Consider the following 22,572-nt stretch of genomic DNA (forward strand, 5'->3'; position numbering starts at 1 on the left):
AAGCAATCAGAGCATCACACTGCAAATGCATGAGGCAGGACAGGGCTTTGAGAAAGTGTCAAAGAGGGACTAGGAGGCCACAGCTTGATGGTTCTGCCTCTGCTTACCACCGTCTGGAGCTGTAGGAAATTGTCCTCACTGTTTGTACCTAAAATTTACTCTATGATTACCTCCTTAACAGTGGTTTGAATTTATTGACTACAAATGTCTTTAACTGTATTTCAAATCAAAATAAAAATATCAAAATCGGTGCACAACATTCAGTATCCTCTGTTGTTGTCTGCATCTGCTTTTGTGTGATCTTACAAGGCCAACAGATTTAAAATTGCCTGCCCTGAAGCCATTAGAACAGAAGCTAAAAAAAACTTCTGCCCATATGTCTGAACAACCTCTTGAGCTTTAAAGATGTTGTAATGCAGCAGAAAGGTGACACTTACATTTTAGAACACTTCCAATGTAAACAAACCTAAGATCTTTCCACAAAAAAGATAAGGAGTAATGGTGCTGTCTCCATAAAATTGTTCCTCTCATTTGGAGTGGTGGGGTGAGAAAAACCATGATCCATGAAAAAGCACTTTAATGTGACCAGTCTTGTTATTTTAGAGTACTGGGTGAACAGCTTATTAACTGCAACAAGAAGCAGATCTTCCCAGGTGCAATTAGGGAATGAAGGAATGCCTCACTGTTACAGCTTAAAAACTGCTATTTTAAAAATTTGCTTTTGTCCCATGGGGGAGACTCACCTAGAACACTGAAGAAAGGTTCACAAGGTTTACTTTGCCAAAAAAAAAAATGTTGCAATGACTAGTGATTAAAAACAAAGTTCCAGCAAGAACAAACTATTTCAGAAAGGTCACAAGCTTGGCATTTTTTTTAATAAGCAAATGTATTATTAAAACACCCTTAAGGGCTACCCCTGCTACCTACTGACTGAAAACTTGGACATTACTGGTGGGATTTGTTTCTCTTTCATATGCAACACTGGCAGTTACCCAGTGCATCCAGCAGAGCCACAGGAGACCTGAGATTGCTTAAAAAGCTGGTGATACACTGGACTAGTCCTGTGTACAATCTCTCTTGCATTACAATTTGCAGGAAAAATACAGAGGGATTAAAAAAAAGTGGGCGAAGCAGAGTTTACAGGAATTCCAGTCAAGAAGAATTTGGCTGTTACTGAATAAAGAAGACCAACAACTTTAGATTGCCATCAAAAGAAGGAATTAATTCTATTATATATTTTAACAAGAAAAAAAAAAAACAACAAACCAAACCAAACAAAACAAACCCACACAACAACAAACCAAACACAAAACAAGGAAGGCAGATAACTTTAACCTATCTTAGTACTTATATAGCTATTAGCAAAATCGTATCTGAACGCCTCACACACACTAATGGACTTTTCTTCACAATGCTCCTTTGATGCAAAGAAGTCTTATTATCCTCATTCTTCTCATGAAGAACAGCGTCATGGAGAGATTAAGTCATTTATCCAATGTAACACAAGATGCCTATGGGACTGACTATGTAATTTATCATGGATCTCCAGAGCCCCAGTCCAGTGCCTGAACCAGTAGACCATTCTCTTCTTAACAGACAAGAATTGCTCTACAGTACCTTAAATGACCTTTCAGAATGGCTACTTTTTTAAACACTTTTTGTTCTATAATCATTCTAAAGAAAGTTGTTAAAGTAATAGACTTTGAGAAAGCTTAATTAAGCACTCAGTATCTTGTCTCAGCATCAGCTGTGAAACTTGGGAACACAAACACTTTTCAGATCAAATACTGCATTTCTCTACACAGTCAGCAGCAAAGCCAAAGCTCAGCAGCTTGGCAGCTGGCAAAGATCCTTCGTTCTCCACAAATGACCATACTTTATATTTAAAGTCCTTCACAGAGTTTGGTTTTTGTTTGTTTGTGGGGTTTTTGAGGCTTTTTATATCCCTGCAACTAAAAACATCTACTATATTGGCAATGTATGTCTGAATATACATATATATATATATATATATATATATATATATATATATATATAGAAGAGCCATTCAGTAAGTACCAAAATAAGTTCTTTCCTGGCAAACTGCAAACAAAAGTGCAGAGATGAGTTTATCAATTGGTAAAGCTGCTTCAAAACAAAAGGAAGTCAATTGTTTTCTTTTCATGTTCAATGAATGTTTCGGTTTGAGTGTAATTCAAGCTGCAGGAGCACCCATGAGATGGGCAGTCTAACATGCTTGGTCAGTATCTGCCTCTAAAGAACAAAATTAATATGATATTTAAAGAAAAAGAAAAAAGAAAGAAAGAAGAAAAGAAAAAAAATAACAACCTGCTAAAGTTCTTTCTTTATCCAGAAAATAAGTATAATTCACATCAGCAATCTAAAATTCTAGCCATTATGCTCACCTGAAGGGAGTATGACCATGAGTGAAAAGTTTACTAGGTCATGCTCTTTTAATCTTACCTTTAATCTCTCTTTTGGGTGACTGCCAAAAGCACTGCTTATGATGATGTTTATGAAAAAGAGAATGAACTGAGATCATCATTTAAATTCCACACAGTTCACAAACAAGTTTCATATGGTAACAATTTCTGGTCACTGCTTGGGTTGACTGAATTTGAATTGGTGACCTAAAGGTGAAAGATGCTGCATGCCAGGATCAATCTCCATGCAGTTCATTGTTCTCATATTCTGAAGTTCAAAGTTGTAGAAGTGAGAGTTTCATCGTTAAACACAGTTGCCTGCACTTTTTATCCAGTTAAGATTTTCAGATTCTTTAATTTAAAATTTTTCTAAGCATAAACCATGATCAAATTTTACTTGATGAAAAAGATTTATCCTGATTAAAAAAAAAAAGGTACCTCCTTTAAGTAAGAAAATAATCTTCTGTCTGATCATTTTTATATTAAAGAAACCCTGCAAACAGTAAAGAAAAAACTAGTGTTACAAGTTCACTTGTGCCTTTCTAAAACTGCTTATTTCAAGGGGTTTTAGTTAAGAGTATCAAACAGACTGCTTTGGCTAACTTAAAAGTTATGACAACAAAGGAAAAGCCTATGGTCTTAGTATTTCATATTTTCCTTCACAAATCTGCATACTTTCCCATTTCCCTTAAAAAAGATTTTTCTAATCCAACACTGCTGTTTTGTACTCAAAATATGAAACTTAACTGAAATACACATTCTGAGTAAATTTATTTCCAGGAAATGGATTTGTGAAAATTCTCATGGAATTCTCAACTGTATCTGAGGTACAATGTTTTTGCGAAAACCTGTCCAAAATTTAAGCTTCTAAAATTTGTCTCCAGGGAATGGCATTTAGAAGAAATGGAGAACAGAAAACGTTTTCCAAAAAATTGAAAAGGATTTTCCAAAATAGACAGTGTCTAAAGTGTGGGCAACTAAATGAAATCTCACACCGAGACAGCATTTTTATTCAGCTTTCCAAATACCTTAACTCTTCACCATTTTTAATGATACAAGCATAAGAAAAAAAGAATAGCCTCTCCTACAAATTTATTACCATATTATTTAATCTGCTAGTTCAACAGTATGTTTTTAAGGAGCTATTTTTCAACAGAACAGTGAAACATAAAACTGAATACCATTGCAAATCCTTAATCTGATATTGGGAAGAGGATTTCTGATTCATCCTCTGAATGCACCAGCTCTACAAAGCACCTCTTCAGCATACAGAATCGATATTGTAAAAGTAACACATGATTCAAGGGAAAAAAAAAAAATACTTTCAGTACATAGTTTCCCAATCTGGTAACTATTTCTTCAGAGACTGACTGGCTTTTGTGATCTGTGCTATTTTAATTATTTTTCTATTAGACATAATTTTCTACCATTCCTGTTTCACACTGTGCAAGTTTCAACTTTGTCAACCAGAGCAACTAGAACACAACATCCTTAGAGACATACTAAGAAAAAAAAAAAAAAAAAGAAAGAAAAGCAAAGGAAAAAAGGGAAAAAAGAGGGGATCCAAAATTTGTTTCAAGGCCTGTTTGGTTTAACAACAGACCCAATGCCCATTCAAGCACATATAATTCAGAAGGCCTGCCTGCCAGCAATAAAGACTGAAATTAGATACTTCATGAGATTAATTACCTAGATAGGACACGATAATGCTAGTCAAATGGGAAGGTAATTAAAGTGCACCTTCCATGAAAATTATTCATTGCTGACGGATCAGGTGACAGATAAATCAAAAGGCACTTAAAAAAAGCTACAGGTTAACTTGTGGAAGGCCATTCCTCCCTGGAAGATGTGACAATCACAGGTGCTTGTTCCTATCATAGGACATGAGGCTCCGGGAGGGTAACACAGCCTCCGAGAAAGAGAAACTCGGTGAAAAGTTATCAGCATTGTGCCTGCAGACAAAGGGTCAGCTAGAGTGGAACCAGTCGGCTGACAGCCTTTGGATTACTAGATCTCTTTCCTTGTATGCCATAAAGGGGTACTGCAACCATAAAAGGCGGCAAGTGATGAATTAATAAGTTGACTGGTCCCCTGGGTGCAATCCTTATAGGCAGAGGACATGCTGCAGTAATCAAACGGGGTTATAAATTGTGTGCATTGAATGGCACGAAATGTGTCTCACTCCATCACCGTTAAGTCAAGACTTCCTGAATTTGTCATTAACTCTTTAGCTTCAATTTATTTATTTATTTAAACAGTAAAAGTAAGAGAAAGAGCTTACAATAACACAAGGACAACTGATACTACCCAGCGGGATATACAGTCTAATGGAGAACACTGACTCTTACTTTCTACAGCTACAGGGGTCAAACTGCACTCCTTTTACACCAAAGATCCCCTTGAGATGTACTGAGTAAGTTCAAAACATTTCACTAAATGCATTTCTGAACACAGAAAAGAAACCAAGGAAAAAGTAATTGTCACAGCTACTTCTTAAGTATTCCCTACTTGGAAAAAAAAAAAAAAGTAGCTGTTTCCCAGATCCCAGATTTTTATAGAAAATTTCAAAACTATCTTAACTTTGAATGCAACATTTGATTATGAAAAGTTATGACAATAAGTTGAATAATTACCACCTTCTCTCAATGGAATTTTTTTTTAATGTATGCTAAAGCTCTACGTTGTGATATTAGGATAATTCTCACTGTTCAGTGGAAACTAAATGGAAAGCAACTTTCTGTCACCCCCTTTGTCTAAATAGCCATTTTCAAGGGCTTAGATACCTACCAGGGTTGGAGGAAAATTTACCACCTAAAAATGCACTTGAAGTTTTCCTATATTTTGAAACAACAGATCTGCATGTTTTATAAATAACTTCCTAACTGTTTTACCTATGCTCTGAATGATATTCCCTTCCCTAGACTTCATTGTCAGTAATCAAAATTTCAGTTATGAAAAGTGAGGTAAACTGGAAAAATAAGAACTACAAGCTGAAGCCCCTTCTGTGTGCCCACTGGAAGTATAACTCCTTTTCAAAATAGAATTTATGGTACCAGTCACGACTCTTCCCAGTCCAGAATACTATTCTTTATATCCACAGAATTTTACACAATCACATAATAAAAAGAGGCATGGTACTAGTTTACCAACTTCACCACAGTTTTGAACAGCATGATTTATGTCAGAAAAGTTGTGCTGATTTCATGCACTATTACAGTATTTTTCAAGAAGTCACATTTACTGACTTCCTAATCTATAAATACAGCTCAGTAAACTTAGTAAACTTAATCTAGTAAACTGTGGCAGAGTTAAAAATGGAGTGTGGACACGTGCTTGCCCATACCAGTAATTCATCAGTGTAGTTAGCTAGTTGGACATAGTTGTGGGAATCTCAATGAGGGCATGCTCTTCTGTGAGATAAAGAAGTTTAACTTTGTAGGTGCAAGTCCTGACATGCTAAGAACAGTGGATGGACCCTGATCCCTTTGGTAAACACGGAACACACATTCGCTTCTTTAGAACGTCAATGCCTGTCTGCCAGTATCCAAGTGGAGTTGCAGTTATTGATGAGCATCTATAGACTGCTAAACGAGATGAGACTTGTCTGCCTCAGAGATCACCACCATTCTTTGCCCCTGTAGTAGTCAGCAGACATATGACAGGTAGTTTCCTCTTTGGCATCTAGAAATTACTCTCCAAAGCATCATGAACGTGATAATATTCTGAGAGCCTGGTGTAAATGCTACGGCAAAGGTTGAAAAATGGCTCCCAGGAGGATGGTGAAGGAGTTCACTTGATCTGTTTATTGTTCATTGAAGGTTATTGGTTTGCAATTGTTCTATGCCACTGCATGGCCAAGGTAATTTATTGCTTACACAAAACTGTATAGCACTGATGAGTGGCCATCATTGCATTACTGTAAGCAAGATCAACTGTACAGCAACTGCAGCCCTCCTAGTGGAGACTCTTAATTAGCATTAAAAGAAAGAATAGAATAAGTAGTTTACATTTAAAAAACATTTTTAATGTTGATGTTATAAACTGCAGTCAAGTGAAATATCCCAATTTTCAAGACACACCTACATACACATATCTGCACTAAACACCTTAGTTAATTCAAACAGTGGTGAAAGTCTTCAAAGAGAGTAACATGAAATAAAATTGCATGAAATAAAATAACATTAACTACTAATAGGACCAGTAATTTATTTTTAAGGAGTTTTAAAATCTTGAAAACAAGAAATTATTTTTACATTTGCATGCTTGCATAGTATTTTCTTGAAAATAAACAGAAGCATGTAAATAAATAATGGTCACATCATGGCAGAAATTACCATGTGCAAATGTGGAGGTGGAAAGAAAAGGGCATTCATGTCATCAACTTTTGGCAGTTAATTCAGATGGCTAAATAGGGAAGGTAATCTAAAGCTTCCTCTGTAATTAAGGATGAGTCAATGCAAAATTCCTAAATTTGGCTCCTGTTCCAAATCACTCCCTAAAGAAACCTATCAATCTCCACTGACTACAATAATGTAAATATTCACTGAAGATTTAAATGCTAATGTTTAATGTCAACATCAAAGAGCAGAACGTGTAGCCCTAAAATGCTTTATGTGATTAACTCTACGTAATTTAAAGAGCAATGACACTTTTCCCTCTTCATTACCAGTTAGGCTGCAATACAAAAAAAAAAAAAAAATTAGAACTAAGGGTGGAATTTTGATCTCAGCTACACAAGGGAATACTTGGGATAATTCCACAGGAGGTCCGCAGAGACAGATCATTAGAGAATTGGCTCTGAAATATTAGCATCCAAATCCTCATTTCACAGCCATGATAGAGGCTCTATGAACTTAAACAGACACTTTACTGAAGTGAATAGCATTTCTCCACCTAAGCATTGGTGTTTATTAACTCTGAATCTGGTCTGCTGACTCAGCTGATACTGGTTGATAGGGGACTGGGTGCTGTGTTAAAAAAAAAAAAGAAATTAAAAAAAATAAAAAGAGCACTCCAGGAGGCACTAGGAAATGGGGTACTTAAAAAAGAGAAATGCTTAGATGACAGACAAACAGAAAAGGTCAAAAGGATATACAGTAAATAGATCCATCAGGAAGTATGAGTTGGGAGGTTGAAAAATGAGAAATTGAAGAGTCTGCGTCTGCTTCTGCCAATGCACATGTGAGAGGTAATGCCAGATTCAATGGATAATTGTGTATTACAAGGTGTTGAAATGCAGCTAAAAGTTTAGGAGGCTCATCCTTAAAAAGAAACGCTAAAAATCACAGTGATGAGACCTCATCACTAGCATCTTAAGTTTACTTCAGAGGAAGTAAGATCTGGCCTCAAAATTCTGAAAAATAACATTATATGCTAGACAAAAGCAAGATTTAAATGAGATTAAGCTACATGTGTGCATGGATGTGTGTGCATGGATGTGTGTGCACAGAAGTGCACAGCTCTCCCTCCCTTTTCCTTTCTCTGTGCCTGTACAGGGAATAAAAAGACTAGAAGATATCAAACACCCCATTCTTCACTTCTAAGATTTCTTTCATTAACATTAGAAAAATGCCAACACTTCTGTGAATAATTTTTCTTTAAGTTTTCTGTATTTCTGCATATGTGGATTCTCTGGTGTCTGACACATGATTTAGCTCATTCAGTATGGACAGGTTTTCATTGGCCTATTGATGTCATATAGGAGTTTGATTTCTACCTCTCTAAGATAGTTAACACTGGTCAAAAAGTGTTGACAGAAGACAAAGGAGCTGAAAAAAAAAAGTCTGAAGAGAATATTTATCGCGCTCACATAGCCCTGTATATTTAGAAAATTAAGCTAAAAATAACCTTTTCTTAATTAGCATTAATACCAAAATAGCCTGAATCATTTGATGTAGGCTGCTTGCTGTGAAAATTTAAATGTGCAGATGAAAAACCAGAAAACTAGGAAGCTTAAACTTCACCTGTCATTAAAATCTTGTTTATGTTGTGTGTTGCTATCACAAACAAACTATCTTATGGGGAAAAAAAATGCACATTGTTATAAGCTTGAATTCAGGACATTTATATTGGTTCTACAATAAGATTTCTGTGTCATTATTGTGAGTATGATTTAGCTGACTTATGTTCATATGCAGACATTGTTATGTAACACTTAGCTCAGACAAATGGCTCTGTTCTTGATCTTCCCTATTCTACTGTAGTTAATGACCAAATATTGTTAAAAATTGGGACACTAATTATCTGCTGTCTACATGTTATGGATAATTAAGAATTGCTCACTCAGAAGCCATGTTAATTGTTTTTCACAGGTCTCCTTCTCTCGTCCTTGTGTCCTCAACAAGGCAAGCAGCTACAGGTTTATGCGTATATCTCTGTCACGTACTTTGTCACAGAACATACATCATCCTTTCTGGCTCATCCCCGATTAATTTTGCTGGCTTGCAGCAATTATCTCTCCCTTTGTGACTGACCTCCTGGTAAATGGAGTGCATGATAGCTGGGCAATTTTTTCCTGCGTATTTTACCACTTAATTGATCCCTGTTGGCTGCCCACAATAGAATATACTAAACTTAAGTCTTAACATGATTGCAATTGAGAGAAAGTGGTAACTACGTTTTAGGAATTGTAGTTGACAGCTGTAAAAATCAGATCTTGATAATGTTCTCTCATTTACCCTATTACTTGGATCAGTTGGTTAAAGCTGTTAATGATCCTCTTGGATCAATGTCTTTTGCTTGTAGCTATAATTTACTGCATTGGTGGATTAGTACAGATGTTTTCATAGATAGCTCTGCATCATTCCACCAGATTGCTGTCTGCATCAAATTTGCTTCCATTCATCACTAACGAAGCAAAGAAAAAGATAATCAGCGTCTCCTATCTTAACATTAACTATTGAACTCAGGATAACACTTTCATTGTTGTCAATTTGCAGCCTTCAACCATGGCTTCCTCAGTAAATTGCCCTGAGAATTTCCTCTAGAAAAAGATCCAGTGATGTATTTTTCACTATAAGGGGGAAAGACTACTTAGACGTCAAACTGTACAAAACAATTCATATACTAAAAGTAATAGATACATCTGTTCAATTAGGAATACGTCCTATGATGTCATGGCTGGTTCTATCACGTGCAAAGCAGAAGAAACTCCATAGGGCAGCAGCAACGTGTCACAACAAACAAACAAACAAAAATTATACTTATTTAAACACCCAAACTATTCCAGAATCTGAAAAATCTGATGATGCTCATGGAGATGTCATAGTATAGTAGGCAAGACAGCAATGACTACTGCTGTTACAGAAGATGTCTCCCCTTCTTATTATCCTCTTAGCATCAGAGAGATCAAGCCCAGCTCTTCACAGGCCTTTATTTTGCCCTGACTTTCCAACTTATCTCAGTTATCTTCACACTTATCTGCCATTCATTCTTGGGCCATTAATACTTCCTAATCTGCCAGAAGGACATGTGCCAGAAGGGAAAGATATGTATTTTTCACCTGAGGGCCCGTTTAGTCAAAACTCCATTTTTCCTTCTAAAAAAAGAGCAAGCTTGCTGTCACATAGAGTTTAAAAAAAAAAAAAAAAGTAACTGAATAAAATATGATTTGTTCCAAGAGCAGCAGCAGGATCTGCAACTCTGCTCTAATGAGAATACCTACATAAAGCAAATGTGAAGTACATTGACTTAAAATGCTGGACAAATCAACATGGCACATCTTTCTAGACAATGAATGATGAAGCTGAACTTCATCCCTAAGTGGCAGACTTGAAAATTGCTTCAAGAAAGCTCTTGATTCAAGACATTTTTCATCCCTTCCTGCATTATATTTTTGGCATACTAACCACACTACCTCTTCTTACCAAGAAGGCCTTCTATCCATTAAAGAGGCACCAGTGTGAGCAATCTCTCCCATGTAGAAGGTGAACATTTAGCTAGTCTATCATTTAAGTTTAATGAAGAAACTTCTTTAGGTCTCCCTGCATAAGATATCTTCTCTCTTTTAAAGGAATCATTATAGTAGACTGGCTGCATGCCATGTTGTCATCAAATGCTTTACTCTATTGAGAAGTTACAGTTAAATAATTTTTTAATTTACTACATACAAACTCAATTAGGATTTCACATTTGCTGCCAAATATGCTTGCAATAGTGTCTTTCAGTAGCAATGCTCATTTCTCATCAAAAAAGTATCTGTGCACTTAGAGGGTTTTCTTTGTTCTAATGAAAATGGTACTTGAATTCTTCAAAAGGCCTGAAACAGACCAGGAAATATGAGGCAATTCAAGGACGAAACTTCTAATGTCTTATTTACCTACAGATATGATCATACTTATCTTCTTTGAATGTTGTTCTTTCTAGGAAAAATAGCAAAGAAATAAAACACTTTAATTATAAATTATACTATAGGTCCCAGATCTTACAGTAAGATCTCAGAACTCATGAGTGCAGTGGGTTTTGGCTACATTGATTCGGACACTCTCTATTATTCTGTCTTCCTGATATCCTGTGTTTATGAAATATCACTAATATCAGTATTTGTCCACTGAAGAAATTCATATCTGTTTTGTAAATGCTAAAAACCAAATTTCACTTGTGCTTTTATGAGGCCAGCACTGTGTTGTTATGAGCTACAGTCAGGAAACAGGAAGCACAACCAAATAAATGAAAAATATCCTTGAGACACATTATAGCAGAATCAGTAGAGGTGTTATTTTTGCCAGTTTCTCTGCTGTATTTCTCTTTTACTCTTAGGTCTCAATACAGCCATAACAGTATTTTACCTAAAACAATTTCCTATGGAAACTATAACATTTTCAGACAAACACTTGCCTGTTTTTCATAATAGTTACCATGACATTACATAGGTAAGAAAATGATACATGTGGCACGTATAGCAAGCAAATAACAATGTGTTCATGAGGTCCCATTAATGGTACTCAGCACTTATCTAGATCCTGCACCCAGTTATCATATTATAGTTCACAGCAAGTAAGGGAAGAAAAAAAAAGAAAAAAAAAAGATCTGGAGATACAGTTCTCCTGCCAAAATGAATGAACTATGGAACTATGAATGAACTACGGGGGTTTTTTTGCACATGAGTGGATTAGCTGCACTGGACTGTGCATCACAATTTATAAATGTATCAAGTAATTTCTTGTCTTTGTACTCTAGATATCTTGAAAGTCTTTGATGTTGGCCAGGTCTTTGCAAAACTATGTCCTTTTATATTGCAAACTTTTCCGGGACCAGCCACAAAAAAATATGATGTAAACACACATACCTTCTTTTTGAGGTCAGGACTAACTTTTCGTCGCTACTTTTAAGAAGACAATTGGTGTAACTCATAAGCGTTGAGGAAATGTCAGTCAACGTTTGTAATATGAGAAGAAAAAGTGCCACCTAGACCTTCGTGTCATATTAGCAAACCAATCTCTCCTTTCTTTTCCTACCTTGTGCTTTGTATCACTCATTTTCTTCCTTGAGTATATTGTTATTTATTGTATACCTGGTGAAATTATGCTATAGTAGGGTATACTTGTCTGTGGTGACATAACTTACTATTTCAATAGTTCAGTGCATGGGAAAGTTAAGAGTCCCCTGGCTGTCCAGCTTCTCCTAGCAGGTTGCTACCAAACATTTGACATACATAAAAGCTTAATGTGGCCATTTCTAATTCAGAGCTTTGTTCTGTGAAGCTGAAGCTTTACTTTGTCTTTGTGTAGCTACATTGGAGTGTAGCTTCCTGCTATTTTTAAGTATTGTAAAATTCACATAGCCTCTAATAGAAAAACTTTGAGATTCTTAACAAAAATGATTGTATCTATTTCCAAAATGCTTTTATGATAAAGCTGGATAGGCAAAACTTCTGATATCCACTTTTGGGGGGGAAAAAAAAAAAAAATGTAATTTTAGTATGCTAAAATTGATGTGCAAAAACCTGCTACAGTCAAACTCAAACTGTGATATGAAGTTAAGTTTCCTTTGAGGATGGCAGATTGCTCAATGCTATGGTTCCTGTGTGTTCTGATAGAGCATAAGGTTCAAATCCTGCTCCTATTGAAGTCAATGACAAAACTTCCACTGACTTCAGCGGTGCAGGATCAGACCCTAAGCAACACAACTAAGATCTGCTTTCTTGCTTTCTCTCTTATCTTTCAGTAAAAAATATCAGAACATACTAGAACTAAATATTAAAAAAAAAATTAATTACTATCCATTGTGAACTCTGCGACAAGTTTTCTTATAAAATGTATTGCTTGCAATTTCAAATAAATATATGTGTATTATCAAAACTGTCAAATATCATATATGCCATACCATCTTATATCCTATAGAGATGATTCCTTCTTTGTGAAAAACTTGAAAAAAAAAATTAACAATTAGCAATCTTACAATATTCTTCCAACCTAGCAATTCTACCGTATCTCTATAACCTCATGAATTGCACTACATTAAATATGACCTGATGTAATCAGTGAATGAACAGACTGCTTTGCCTGATGTGATGGTATTTGATATACAGAGACTGGAATTCTTATCAAGTTCTTATCCATCAGTTTAATTCAGGCATAAAGTCAGTTACCACTTCCTGTCAAAATATCTGTCACATTAGTCCAGGGTAATGGGATTGCAGATCAATAGGCAGTCTTAGCTCCACAGAAATAACCCAATCCAATTTTTTAAATGTATTGAAAAGACATGCAAAAAACCTAGAAGAATTGTAACTACCACATATAATTAAATTCTACTCTGGTTTTCCCCTTTTCATTTGGTGGCCAGGGGGTCCAGAACACTTACAGAATCATGCTGTTTACCTACTGGTCAAGGAAAATAAGTTCAAAGAGACTAAAATATATTTTAAATAGTATTAAGAATGAGCACTAACATCTTTGTAGCTCCCATTAAATAAACTAAGCAAAATGGTGACAAAAAATACAATCATCATAACATACATGTTTCTAAAAATCACAGGTTAATGGAAGAGGCATGAGGTTATACCTTTTGAAAAGTGGCATTTTAAATAAAACAGTTCTCCCCAGATTAACAGGTAGAATACATTTGGTGAAAAGAAAAATATTATTTTTATACTCAGAATTATTTTTACATGAAACATTGTTTTTTAAATACGTATACAGATGGTGTAGCTACATCAATGTGGAATCTACAGCTGAGGGCTAGAAGATGAAGCGTAGCTTAAAAAGTCACTAGGAGGAAATACCAAAGAAGCCTGAAGCTAAAAGAAGTCCACTGAAATGGGAAAACAGAAGCTGTATTAAGTTGAGCACTCAAGCTATTTGTAATAAGCTGTCATGTATCACCAGAAGTGAACACTGGATGGAAGGCATAGGTGAAACCAGGTTAAAATGACTTGGCAACAGAATGGGAAGACACCAAAACGGTCTGTGGAAAGGAGAGAAGTGAGAATAGGACTAGAACAATGAGGTCAAAGTGAGTGGGAAAGACGTGGGCATAAATCTTCTTGATTGCTACCTCTGCTGGGGGACAGCTCATTGCTGAAGAAAACTCAGGCTTAAGTGAGACTGACAGGGAACAGGAAACAAATAGATGGTCAATAGTGCAGAGACTATGAAAGAGGAGACTTTAAAAAATGAGTAGACATAATTGAGAGCTGGAGGAAATGAGAAGAGAAGCAGAGACAAATGATGAGCAGCAACAATGAAAGGAGAATGCAGAAAAAAGGAGAACAAAGTATCTCACCTGTTTAGAAAGGCTTCAGAAGTACCAAAGAAAGGCAGGACCCATTACACAGTTTTAGATACACAGTGCTGCTTCTAATAGTCATGAATTTATAGCATGTAATATTTTTTTCCATTTAAGTTGCTAAGATAATGCAACTTTGAAAAAATCAGTTTATTTTTATTTAATTTTTAACTGTGAATTTTGGGAATGTTTTAGGGAAAGGTTTGGAAAATTAACTGAAAAAAAAAGAAAAAGGAAAAGCAAATCAACATATACAAAACAAACTGTTACTAAAAATGTTTTTCAAGAGTAAACTTTGATTATGGAACTGATTAAAGATTTTTTTTTAACTGCTTCAGGTTCTCAGCATTAAGTGTATCTAAAGGCACAACGTGACCTAACAGTGCTGTGGGGCACCTTCTTCTTGCTGTGAAGCAGCAGAAAGCATTAGCAAGCACTCCCTGAAGAAGCACAGAGAGTGTATTTAGGAACAAGTACTGGCATTACATTGTAACTTTTGTTTGTCATGTTTGGTTAGAGTAATAAGACATGATGAGCATTCCCTTAGACATGATTTTTTCTTTCCAATGACTATAAAGACAAACTGGCTTAGTACAGATACTTCAGTTTGCTAAAAACCTCATAAATGTTGGGATTCATGTGATTTATCCCAAGTTTTCTAAGTCAGGCTAAGTTGTCTGTCCATTCAGACAAATTCCAGAGGAAAGGACGTAGAAAGATAACTCGAAAAACACACTATCTTTACAAAAGTGTCAACATAAAGAATATAATTTTTTTATTGAAAAATAGGGATTTTTAAAGGTTTGAAAGTGCACAATTGCCAAAATCTGACAAACACTTATCTGCTGTGAATTCAGCCTGAGTCCATTAGGCTTTTGAGTGTGATATGGGGAAAAAAAAAGAAAAGAGATAAATTTGAAAAGGGATTTGATGAATCAGAAGAGATTACCAGTACCACCAAAAAAGTGAATATCTTATCAAAGAAGTGGTAAATTTCATCTTTGGTAAACAACAATTCAATAAGCTTGTAAAGGTAGTGTTTGTCAGCTGTGTGCCAGCTGCAGCTCTTCAGTACATTTACCTATTGTAACTGGGGCTTAGTCACATTTAAATCTGAATTCTACAAGGATGCAGGGGTTCACATAGATCAGCTTGCAATACTGGGATGACATCCTGTATTCTTTATATGATGCTGGATAGGCAAGATATGAAACAAGACGGTTTACTCCTCAGGGATTTAGTGCACTTAATCTTTTTTACTTCTGATTCCAGCTCAGTTCTTTCATGCTTTTGTCTAAAAAGCCAAAACAAAGCACAACAGAAAGCCTTGTGGTTCTTGGCTGCAGCATAAAAAATATGGCATATGACAATTGATAGCCTAGTCACCAAGTCTTTTTAACACAAAGAATGAATAGTAATGTGTCATACGTATTATATGAGAGCAATGCAAAATGCTACCTACCCACTTGCAGTTGTTTTACTGTGTCATTTCCACAAATATAAATAGCTTTTTATCAACCATCTGGTTCTTTTCTGTAACATGCTCTCTTTGTCTCATCAGAAGCTTGTTATATGTGGGTGAAGAAACACTGAATAAATTCCATTACCCCATTCTTTTATCAATAATTTCCTGTTATCATTACACAATAATTTGAATTTTGTGAATATGGCCACAAAGGATCAATTCAATTAAACCAAACTAAAAAGGGAAAAATCTCACTGCAAGCCCTTGTGCAACTGGTGAACCCAGTAATTATATATAGATACCTATTGTGTTAGCATAATAACATGTGAAGGAGGCTTAGTTAGACACATTTATGCACATAAAAAGTAATATGGACATAGAAAAAGTCATTTTAGTCAAAAGTATAGAACAGTCACACAATAACAAATGAGAGCTGCATGAATCCTAGTTTACTTGGCTATAAATAAATCCAACATTTTCTTTCTCTCCATGGTAAAATAAAATAGGAGCACAGAAGCATAACAGTCTCCTTTGAGCAGCCAGTCTCTTTCTGTTCAATTATAGTCATCAATCTGTTCCACCTAAAATATTTTCCTCCTTGAGAAACCAAAGAAACCAGTACTAGGATCCAAAACATGCTGTTGAAAAAATAACCTAAAAGAGGTCTTTCCTTTTGGCAAACGCATTTGTTCTGAAAGACCGTGGTTTTTTCAACATTAATTTTGTAATTTCAGTTTAAAAAAAAAATGTTGCATTCAGATGGTATTTTTAATCAGAATATCTTTGAAGAGTTTGGTAAGGAAAGGTAAGAGTTACCTTCATTTTACAGAGACAGAAAGCAATATTAAAGAGAGCTTAAAGCAATTCTTTTTCCACCAAAAAAAAAAAAAATCTATTTCCTATGTATATTCCTTTTAGTTGCTCATCTTTAAGCCTTTAAATTCTGATATTCAGGAGTGATGAAAAGACAGAGCTTCAGTTGTATGAGTACCCTTTTCTCTCAACAGTAACAAGAGTCGGATTCTGAAACACTGGGAAAGGCTTGCCTGTGCATAATCCCACAGCAAACTGCAGAGCAAGGAACAGTCAGGTCTCCTGCTTCCTGCTGCATACACTTAAAAAACTTATTAGGTGGGTGAAGGTTTTTCATCACTTGAAATCACTAAGCAAAGTCTAGATGTTGTCCCTAATACATATGCAAGCTACAGTTTCAGTAACATCTCTGGGCTCGATGTGAGAAAAGTTCCATAAAATCATATAGCTTGTGTTACTTACAAGATAACAAAGGACAAGTATGGCTTCTGGCCAGAAAAAGCCTATAAATCTATGACTATGAGAACACAAGAGAATTAACTATAACGAATCCTGGAGGTAACACTACAAACATCTGATAAGGCTTCTTCATCTTCCTGAGATGCGATACTACCCACCAAATTGCACTGTTTCTGCCTTTACCCTGTGTGCCACTGAATCATCAAAGCACATAAAATGAAGCCAATCTGATTTAGCTAACTAGGCAAAAGTCCAAATCCTCTTCTTCATCTGGTAGTTCTGTACAGACATCTACAGAGAGCTGAACAGTGTCCACCTGTCCATGTTTGAAGAATTATAGAGAATAATCAAGATGCCAAAATAATACAGACTGTACAAAAATACTTTCAGGGTAGGTTCTGTGTGGTGAAAATCTCATCATGAACGCCGTGAACTGCATGAACACAGAGACCAATTCTTTCAGTCACAGGGATGCTTCCAAAATAAGAGGAAATGTGCATTTAGTATCCAGGAAAGCACTATGGTGAAATTAAACATCCCATAAATATTCCAGTCTAACAACTATATAAACCTAGGTTTAAGGGAAGACTTTGAAGTAATTGCTTCATAGTTTGTGGTTTTTTGGGGTTGGTTTTTTTTTGTTGTTTTTTTTTTGTTTGTTTGGTTGTTGGGGTTTTCTTGGTTTTTCTTTTTGAGACGACCATCTTTAAAGTACAAAATAGCTATAATTTTTCCTATTTGTTCATTGTCCCTGTATGGTGAGTTTCTTCTCAGCTCAAGGCATTACTGTAGGCAATCATTTCTACTGGACTAAAAAAAAGAATAGCTTGATCACAGTCATTAATATTTCCTCTATGATGTGAGTATGAAGTATCCTTTAAAACATTGTTGTTCTTACAACAAGCATCAGTTATACTCTTCATAATCATTTAAGACTTTTCTTCAGAAGCCAGATCTTGCAATTAATGCTCAGTTTAAGATCTTTTGTTCAGTGTTTAAAAGGTTAGTTTTACTTTCCACTCTTAAAAGTCCACAGCACACTACTGTAAATTCAGAGGCCTGTATTTTTTATCAACAAGTAACTCATTATTTCATAAACCTAAAGCTGAGAATTCTTTTTTTTTCCTCTCAGCATGCAGACAACTAAAGCTCTTTTTTTCCCCTGGGGTGATAAGCTAGTTTGATTTTATTTTCCCTGACATTTCACCTGTCAGATTATGATAAGTAGCAGAAACAAAGAATAATCATCACATTCTCACTGAATCTCATAATCAAATATCTGGAAATATAACATAAATTAGAAGCATTATCCTAAGGGAAAATATTAGCAGTAAAAGCACCATCAAATATCCAAATCATCTCCCAGTGACCTAGAACTCCCATGCAGGTTTAAAAAATTTGGAAAAGAAGCCTCCATAGGACTGTTGCATCTACTTTTTTTATCTCCATATACTAGGGACTGACCTGCAATGAAGAGAAGGGTTTGGGGGTGCTGGCTGATAAGAAGCTCAATATGAGCTGGAAATGTGTGCTTCCAAAAAGCCAACAGAATCCTAGGCTGCATCAAAAGAAGAGTGACCAGCAGGTCAAGGGAGGCGACTCTCCCCCTTTACTCCAATCTCATGAGACCCCACCTGGAGCACTGTGTTCAGCTCTGGGTCCTCCAGGATAAGACAAACATGGAACTGTTAGAGTAGGTCAGGAGGAGAACCACAAAGATGATCAGAGGCCTGGAGCATGTCTCCTATGAAAACAGGCTGAGAGATTTAGGATTGCTCAGCCTGGAAAAGAGAAGGCTCTGGGGAGACCTTAGAGCAGCCTTACAATAATTGAAAGGGGCCTACAGGAAAGCTGGAAAGGGACATTTTACAAAGGCAGGTAGCAATAGGATGTGGGATAATGGCTTCAAATTGGAAGCCAAATTTATATTAGACATTAGGAAGAAATTATTCACAGGGGGAATGAGACACAGGAAGAGGTTGCCCAGAGAAACTGTGAAGGCTTGAAACATGCAAGTGGTCAAAATGGTCAAAGCCAGGTTGGATGGGGTGGGGCTTTCTAGAAGAAAGCTGTCTCTGCCCATGGCAGGGGGTTGGAACTAGATGATCTTTAATGTCCCTTCCAACCCAAACCATTCTATGATTCTGTAGAATAAGAAGGAAAAACAAAACAAAACAACAACAAAACCCAAAACTGTGGTATTCAGAAAATCTATTAAACAATGAAGCTGCATGCCTTCTTTATGTTTTTCATTAATGCTTTCTGAAAGCTATACTGAGGAAAAGAAAAAGGACAGATTATCATGAAATAGTAGGCTCAAATTAATTAGTTTCATGATTAATGAGCCAGAACACAAAACGTGCTCCTGATTTACTGCATCTGTAGTTTGCATGTTCCCAGTTTTCCTGTCTCACAGTGCTGAGATTCATAAGTGAAGAAAACTTACCTGCTTGACCGGTGGTAACACTGACAGCTGCAAAAAGCCTCTGGGAACGACTCAAGTCAGAAACCCCATTCACAGCTTCAACTTCAAACGTGTAGTTAGCATGAGCTAGCAGGTCCATGACAGTGACATAGTTATCTACTAATCCGGTTTGCTGGGGCATATATCCAATATTACTCCCACAGGGAACACATTCACCCTGCTCCCAGCTGCACCTCTTGCACAATATGCGGTAGGTCACATCATTTCTTCCTCCATTGTCAGCAGGAGGACTCCACTCCAAACTCACAGTTGTCTGGTTGATATTGAAGATGAGGTTCTGTGGTGCAGATGGAGGTCCTATGAAACACACAAAAAAGTCCAGTGTAATTGCATAGAACCACAGTGGGACATGTAGCTAGCATTTTAATTACTGAGACAGAAAATAGTTGAAGCATATTTTTTCACATAAACATTTCATTATTTTTAGTACAAGCTGCATGAAAGCTTCCTTGAACTCAGTTGGCAAGAACTTTATTTATTTTCCATTAAGGCATCAGAATAACAATTGTCTGTATATTTACTGCAACTGCCTTTAGCTGTTTCTCTTCTGTGCAATTAAAAGGATTGGTTAATGTACCTTAAAGGTTGTCTTTTATAGTATTCCCAAGTACCGGGTTTGTTTGTCTCTTCTAAACATATTGCATCAATTGCATCTAGTCCTTTGTTATCAGCTCTGATATGATTTACAGAGTATTTGTTGCTGCTTTGGGTGTAGGAGACTTCTGCTATTTGAATTACCAATCTGTGTAGGCTAGTCTATTTGCAGTTAGAAGGTTAAGCCAGATTCAATTACAGTTCAGTCAAAGCTCAGATCTGCACAGGTACTTCTCATTTTTCATGTTACTCATTTTGCTATTATATCACATAAAGCACACTGTCTACAATTTTACGGCCATGGGAAAACTATGCCTGTATTCTATCTATTACAGTACGTTATGCACTTGCCTCACACGCAATGCTTCCCAACATTATATCAAGCAAACATGGAAATTATATTTATGCTGATTCTATATTCACTGTCGACTTTTTTTCCGCTCTGCCTTTCAATTTCATTTACTGTTATAAATGTATTTTTCAAATACAGGAAAAGCCAACCGAAACTGCTATCTACAAGTGGCTGCACCTGGTTGGTTAAGCAACGTCCTTTGCTATTAAATTCACGACTGACTCACTTGTGCATGCGACATATGGTGGATCAGAAGGTGCTCTATAATAGCTATCTTCACAATCGCATCTTGAAGATCCTTCCTTGTCAGAGAAGCTGTGAGTAGGGCAGCGGGAGCACTGCAGATCTTGTGAGGAGGATTTGTAGAACCCACGGCCACAAGCTAAGGCAGAACAAAACAAAAGAAGAATTAGATTTGCACAGATTGCTGTTCAGATCTTCTCTGTCACCTGAGGTAAATATTCCTGTAAACGACTAAACCGCTCATTCCATTATGTTGGTGCAAGGAAGATATTATACTCCAGTTTCTTCAGTTCATGCAGTTAACCATTTTGTAATATTTTTATAAGTTCAAGCTTATACTACGAATACCTAAGCAAGTACCTTGCTCAGCAAGTTTGCTGACAATACCAAACTGGGAGGCTTGGCTGATACACCTGAAGGCTGTGCAGCCATTCAGCGAGACTTGGACAGTCTGGAGAGCTGGGCAGAGGGGAACCTAATGAGGTTCAACAAGGATAAGTGCAGAGTCCTGCATCTGGGAAGAAATACTAAACTGCACCAGTACAGGTTAGGAGGTGATCTGCTAGAGGGCAGCCCTGAAGAGAAGGACCTGGGAGCCCTGGTGGATAACAATTTATCCACGGGACAGCAATGTGCCCTTGTGGCCAAGAGGGCCAATGGTATCCTGGGGTGCATTAAAAGGAGTGTGTCCAGCAGATTGAGGGAGGTTCACCTCCCTCTCTGCCCTGGTGAGACCTCATCTGGAAATCTGCACCCAGAAGAGGCACTTACTGCCATGGTCTAGTTGATTAGTTAGGGTTGGGTGATTGGTTGGACTTGATGATCTTAGAGGTCTCTTCCAACCTGGCTGATTCTGTAACTCTGTGACGAGGGACAGGACTACTTGAGAGAGTCCAACAGAGGGCTACGAGGATGATTAAGGGACTGGAGAACTGCCTTATGAGGAGAGGCTGAGAGCCATGGGGCTTTTTAGTCTGGAAAAGAGAAGGCTGAGAGGGGATTTAATAAATATTTGTAAATATCTGAGGGCTGGATGTCAAGAGGGAGGGGACAGACTCTTCTCCATTGCACCCTGTGATAGGACAAGGGCTAATGGATATAAACTACAGCACAGGAGGTTCCACCTCAACATGAGGAGGAACTTCTTCCCTGTGAGGGCTGCAGAGCACTGGAACAGGCTCCCCATAGATGTTGTAGGGTCTGCTTTTCTGGAACCTTTCAAGACCCATCTGGATGTATTCCTGTGAGACCTGCACTAGATTCTAAGGGCCTGCTCTGGCAGGAAGGTTGGACTAGATCATCTCAAAAGGTCCCTTCTAATCCCTAACATCCTGTGATCCTGTGTGATCCTGTGAACTGGCAGCATAATATTTTAACACAGAGGGCCACAGAAACATGACAACCATCAGTATTTCACCAAAAAAGAGTACAATAATGGTGTGAAATAGCTGGATGCCTGCAATGGACCTAAACAAGGCAAAAACAGTCTGAAGAAGTACTGCTTTAAAGCCACTGAAGTGTTCCTGGTATCTGAACAAGCTGATTGGGAATTAATGGAGCAAAAGTTACTTTTCTCTGATCTGTGAAACCCAAAGAAACTGTAACCCGCCAGTGAAGACTGATGCTGGGGATCCGAGTTTTTCCAGTTTCACAAAGAGAGACAACTAGGTTGAAATTAATTTACTAAAACTTTCAAGGGTAAGTTAAAAGGTAGATATATGGAAATATGCATATAAGATCAGTTCAAACTTTGTTTTGCCCAGTGTGAACCCATGGAAGAAAAAAAGTGTTGTGTTCCAAAACTGATGTTTAGAAATACTTCTCTCAGCTACTTTGGTGGTTTCCAAAGGAGAAACATCCATAAAACACACCTATAATGACACACATGAGCAGAGAACTGCAACCTAGACAGCCAACTTAAGAACGGATAAACTATGAGAGCTGTAAGAGATAAGGAAGAGGGAAGCAGGGACTAGACAACACTAAAACTGGAAAGAGATTAAGAGTGCAC

At 36.9% G+C, this 22,572-nt stretch overlaps 1 protein-coding gene across 7 annotated transcripts in view; it reads right to left on the reverse strand.

Moving 5' to 3' along the window:
- EPHA7 (EPH receptor A7) overlaps positions 1–22,572 on the reverse strand; it is a 165,242-nt gene that overhangs the window by 86,487 nt on the left and 56,183 nt on the right. For 6 of the 7 annotated variants that reach the window (XM_054392180.1, XM_054392149.1, XM_054392191.1 and 3 more), the window contains exons 4-5: positions 20,545–20,700; positions 19,334–19,669 (exon numbers count right to left, since the gene is read on the reverse strand). The exons of the other annotated variant lie outside the window; for it this stretch is intronic. In XM_054392180.1, coding sequence (XP_054248155.1) covers positions 19,334–19,669; positions 20,545–20,700 — 492 coding nt within the window. The remainder of the gene's footprint in view (positions 1–19,333; positions 19,670–20,544; positions 20,701–22,572) is intronic. 7 annotated transcript variants of the gene reach the window in all.

The sequence above is a fragment of the Indicator indicator genome, chromosome 2 (genome assembly GCF_027791375.1).
Source record: "Indicator indicator isolate 239-I01 chromosome 2, UM_Iind_1.1, whole genome shotgun sequence".
Taxonomy (NCBI): Eukaryota; Metazoa; Chordata; class Aves; order Piciformes; family Indicatoridae; genus Indicator; species Indicator indicator.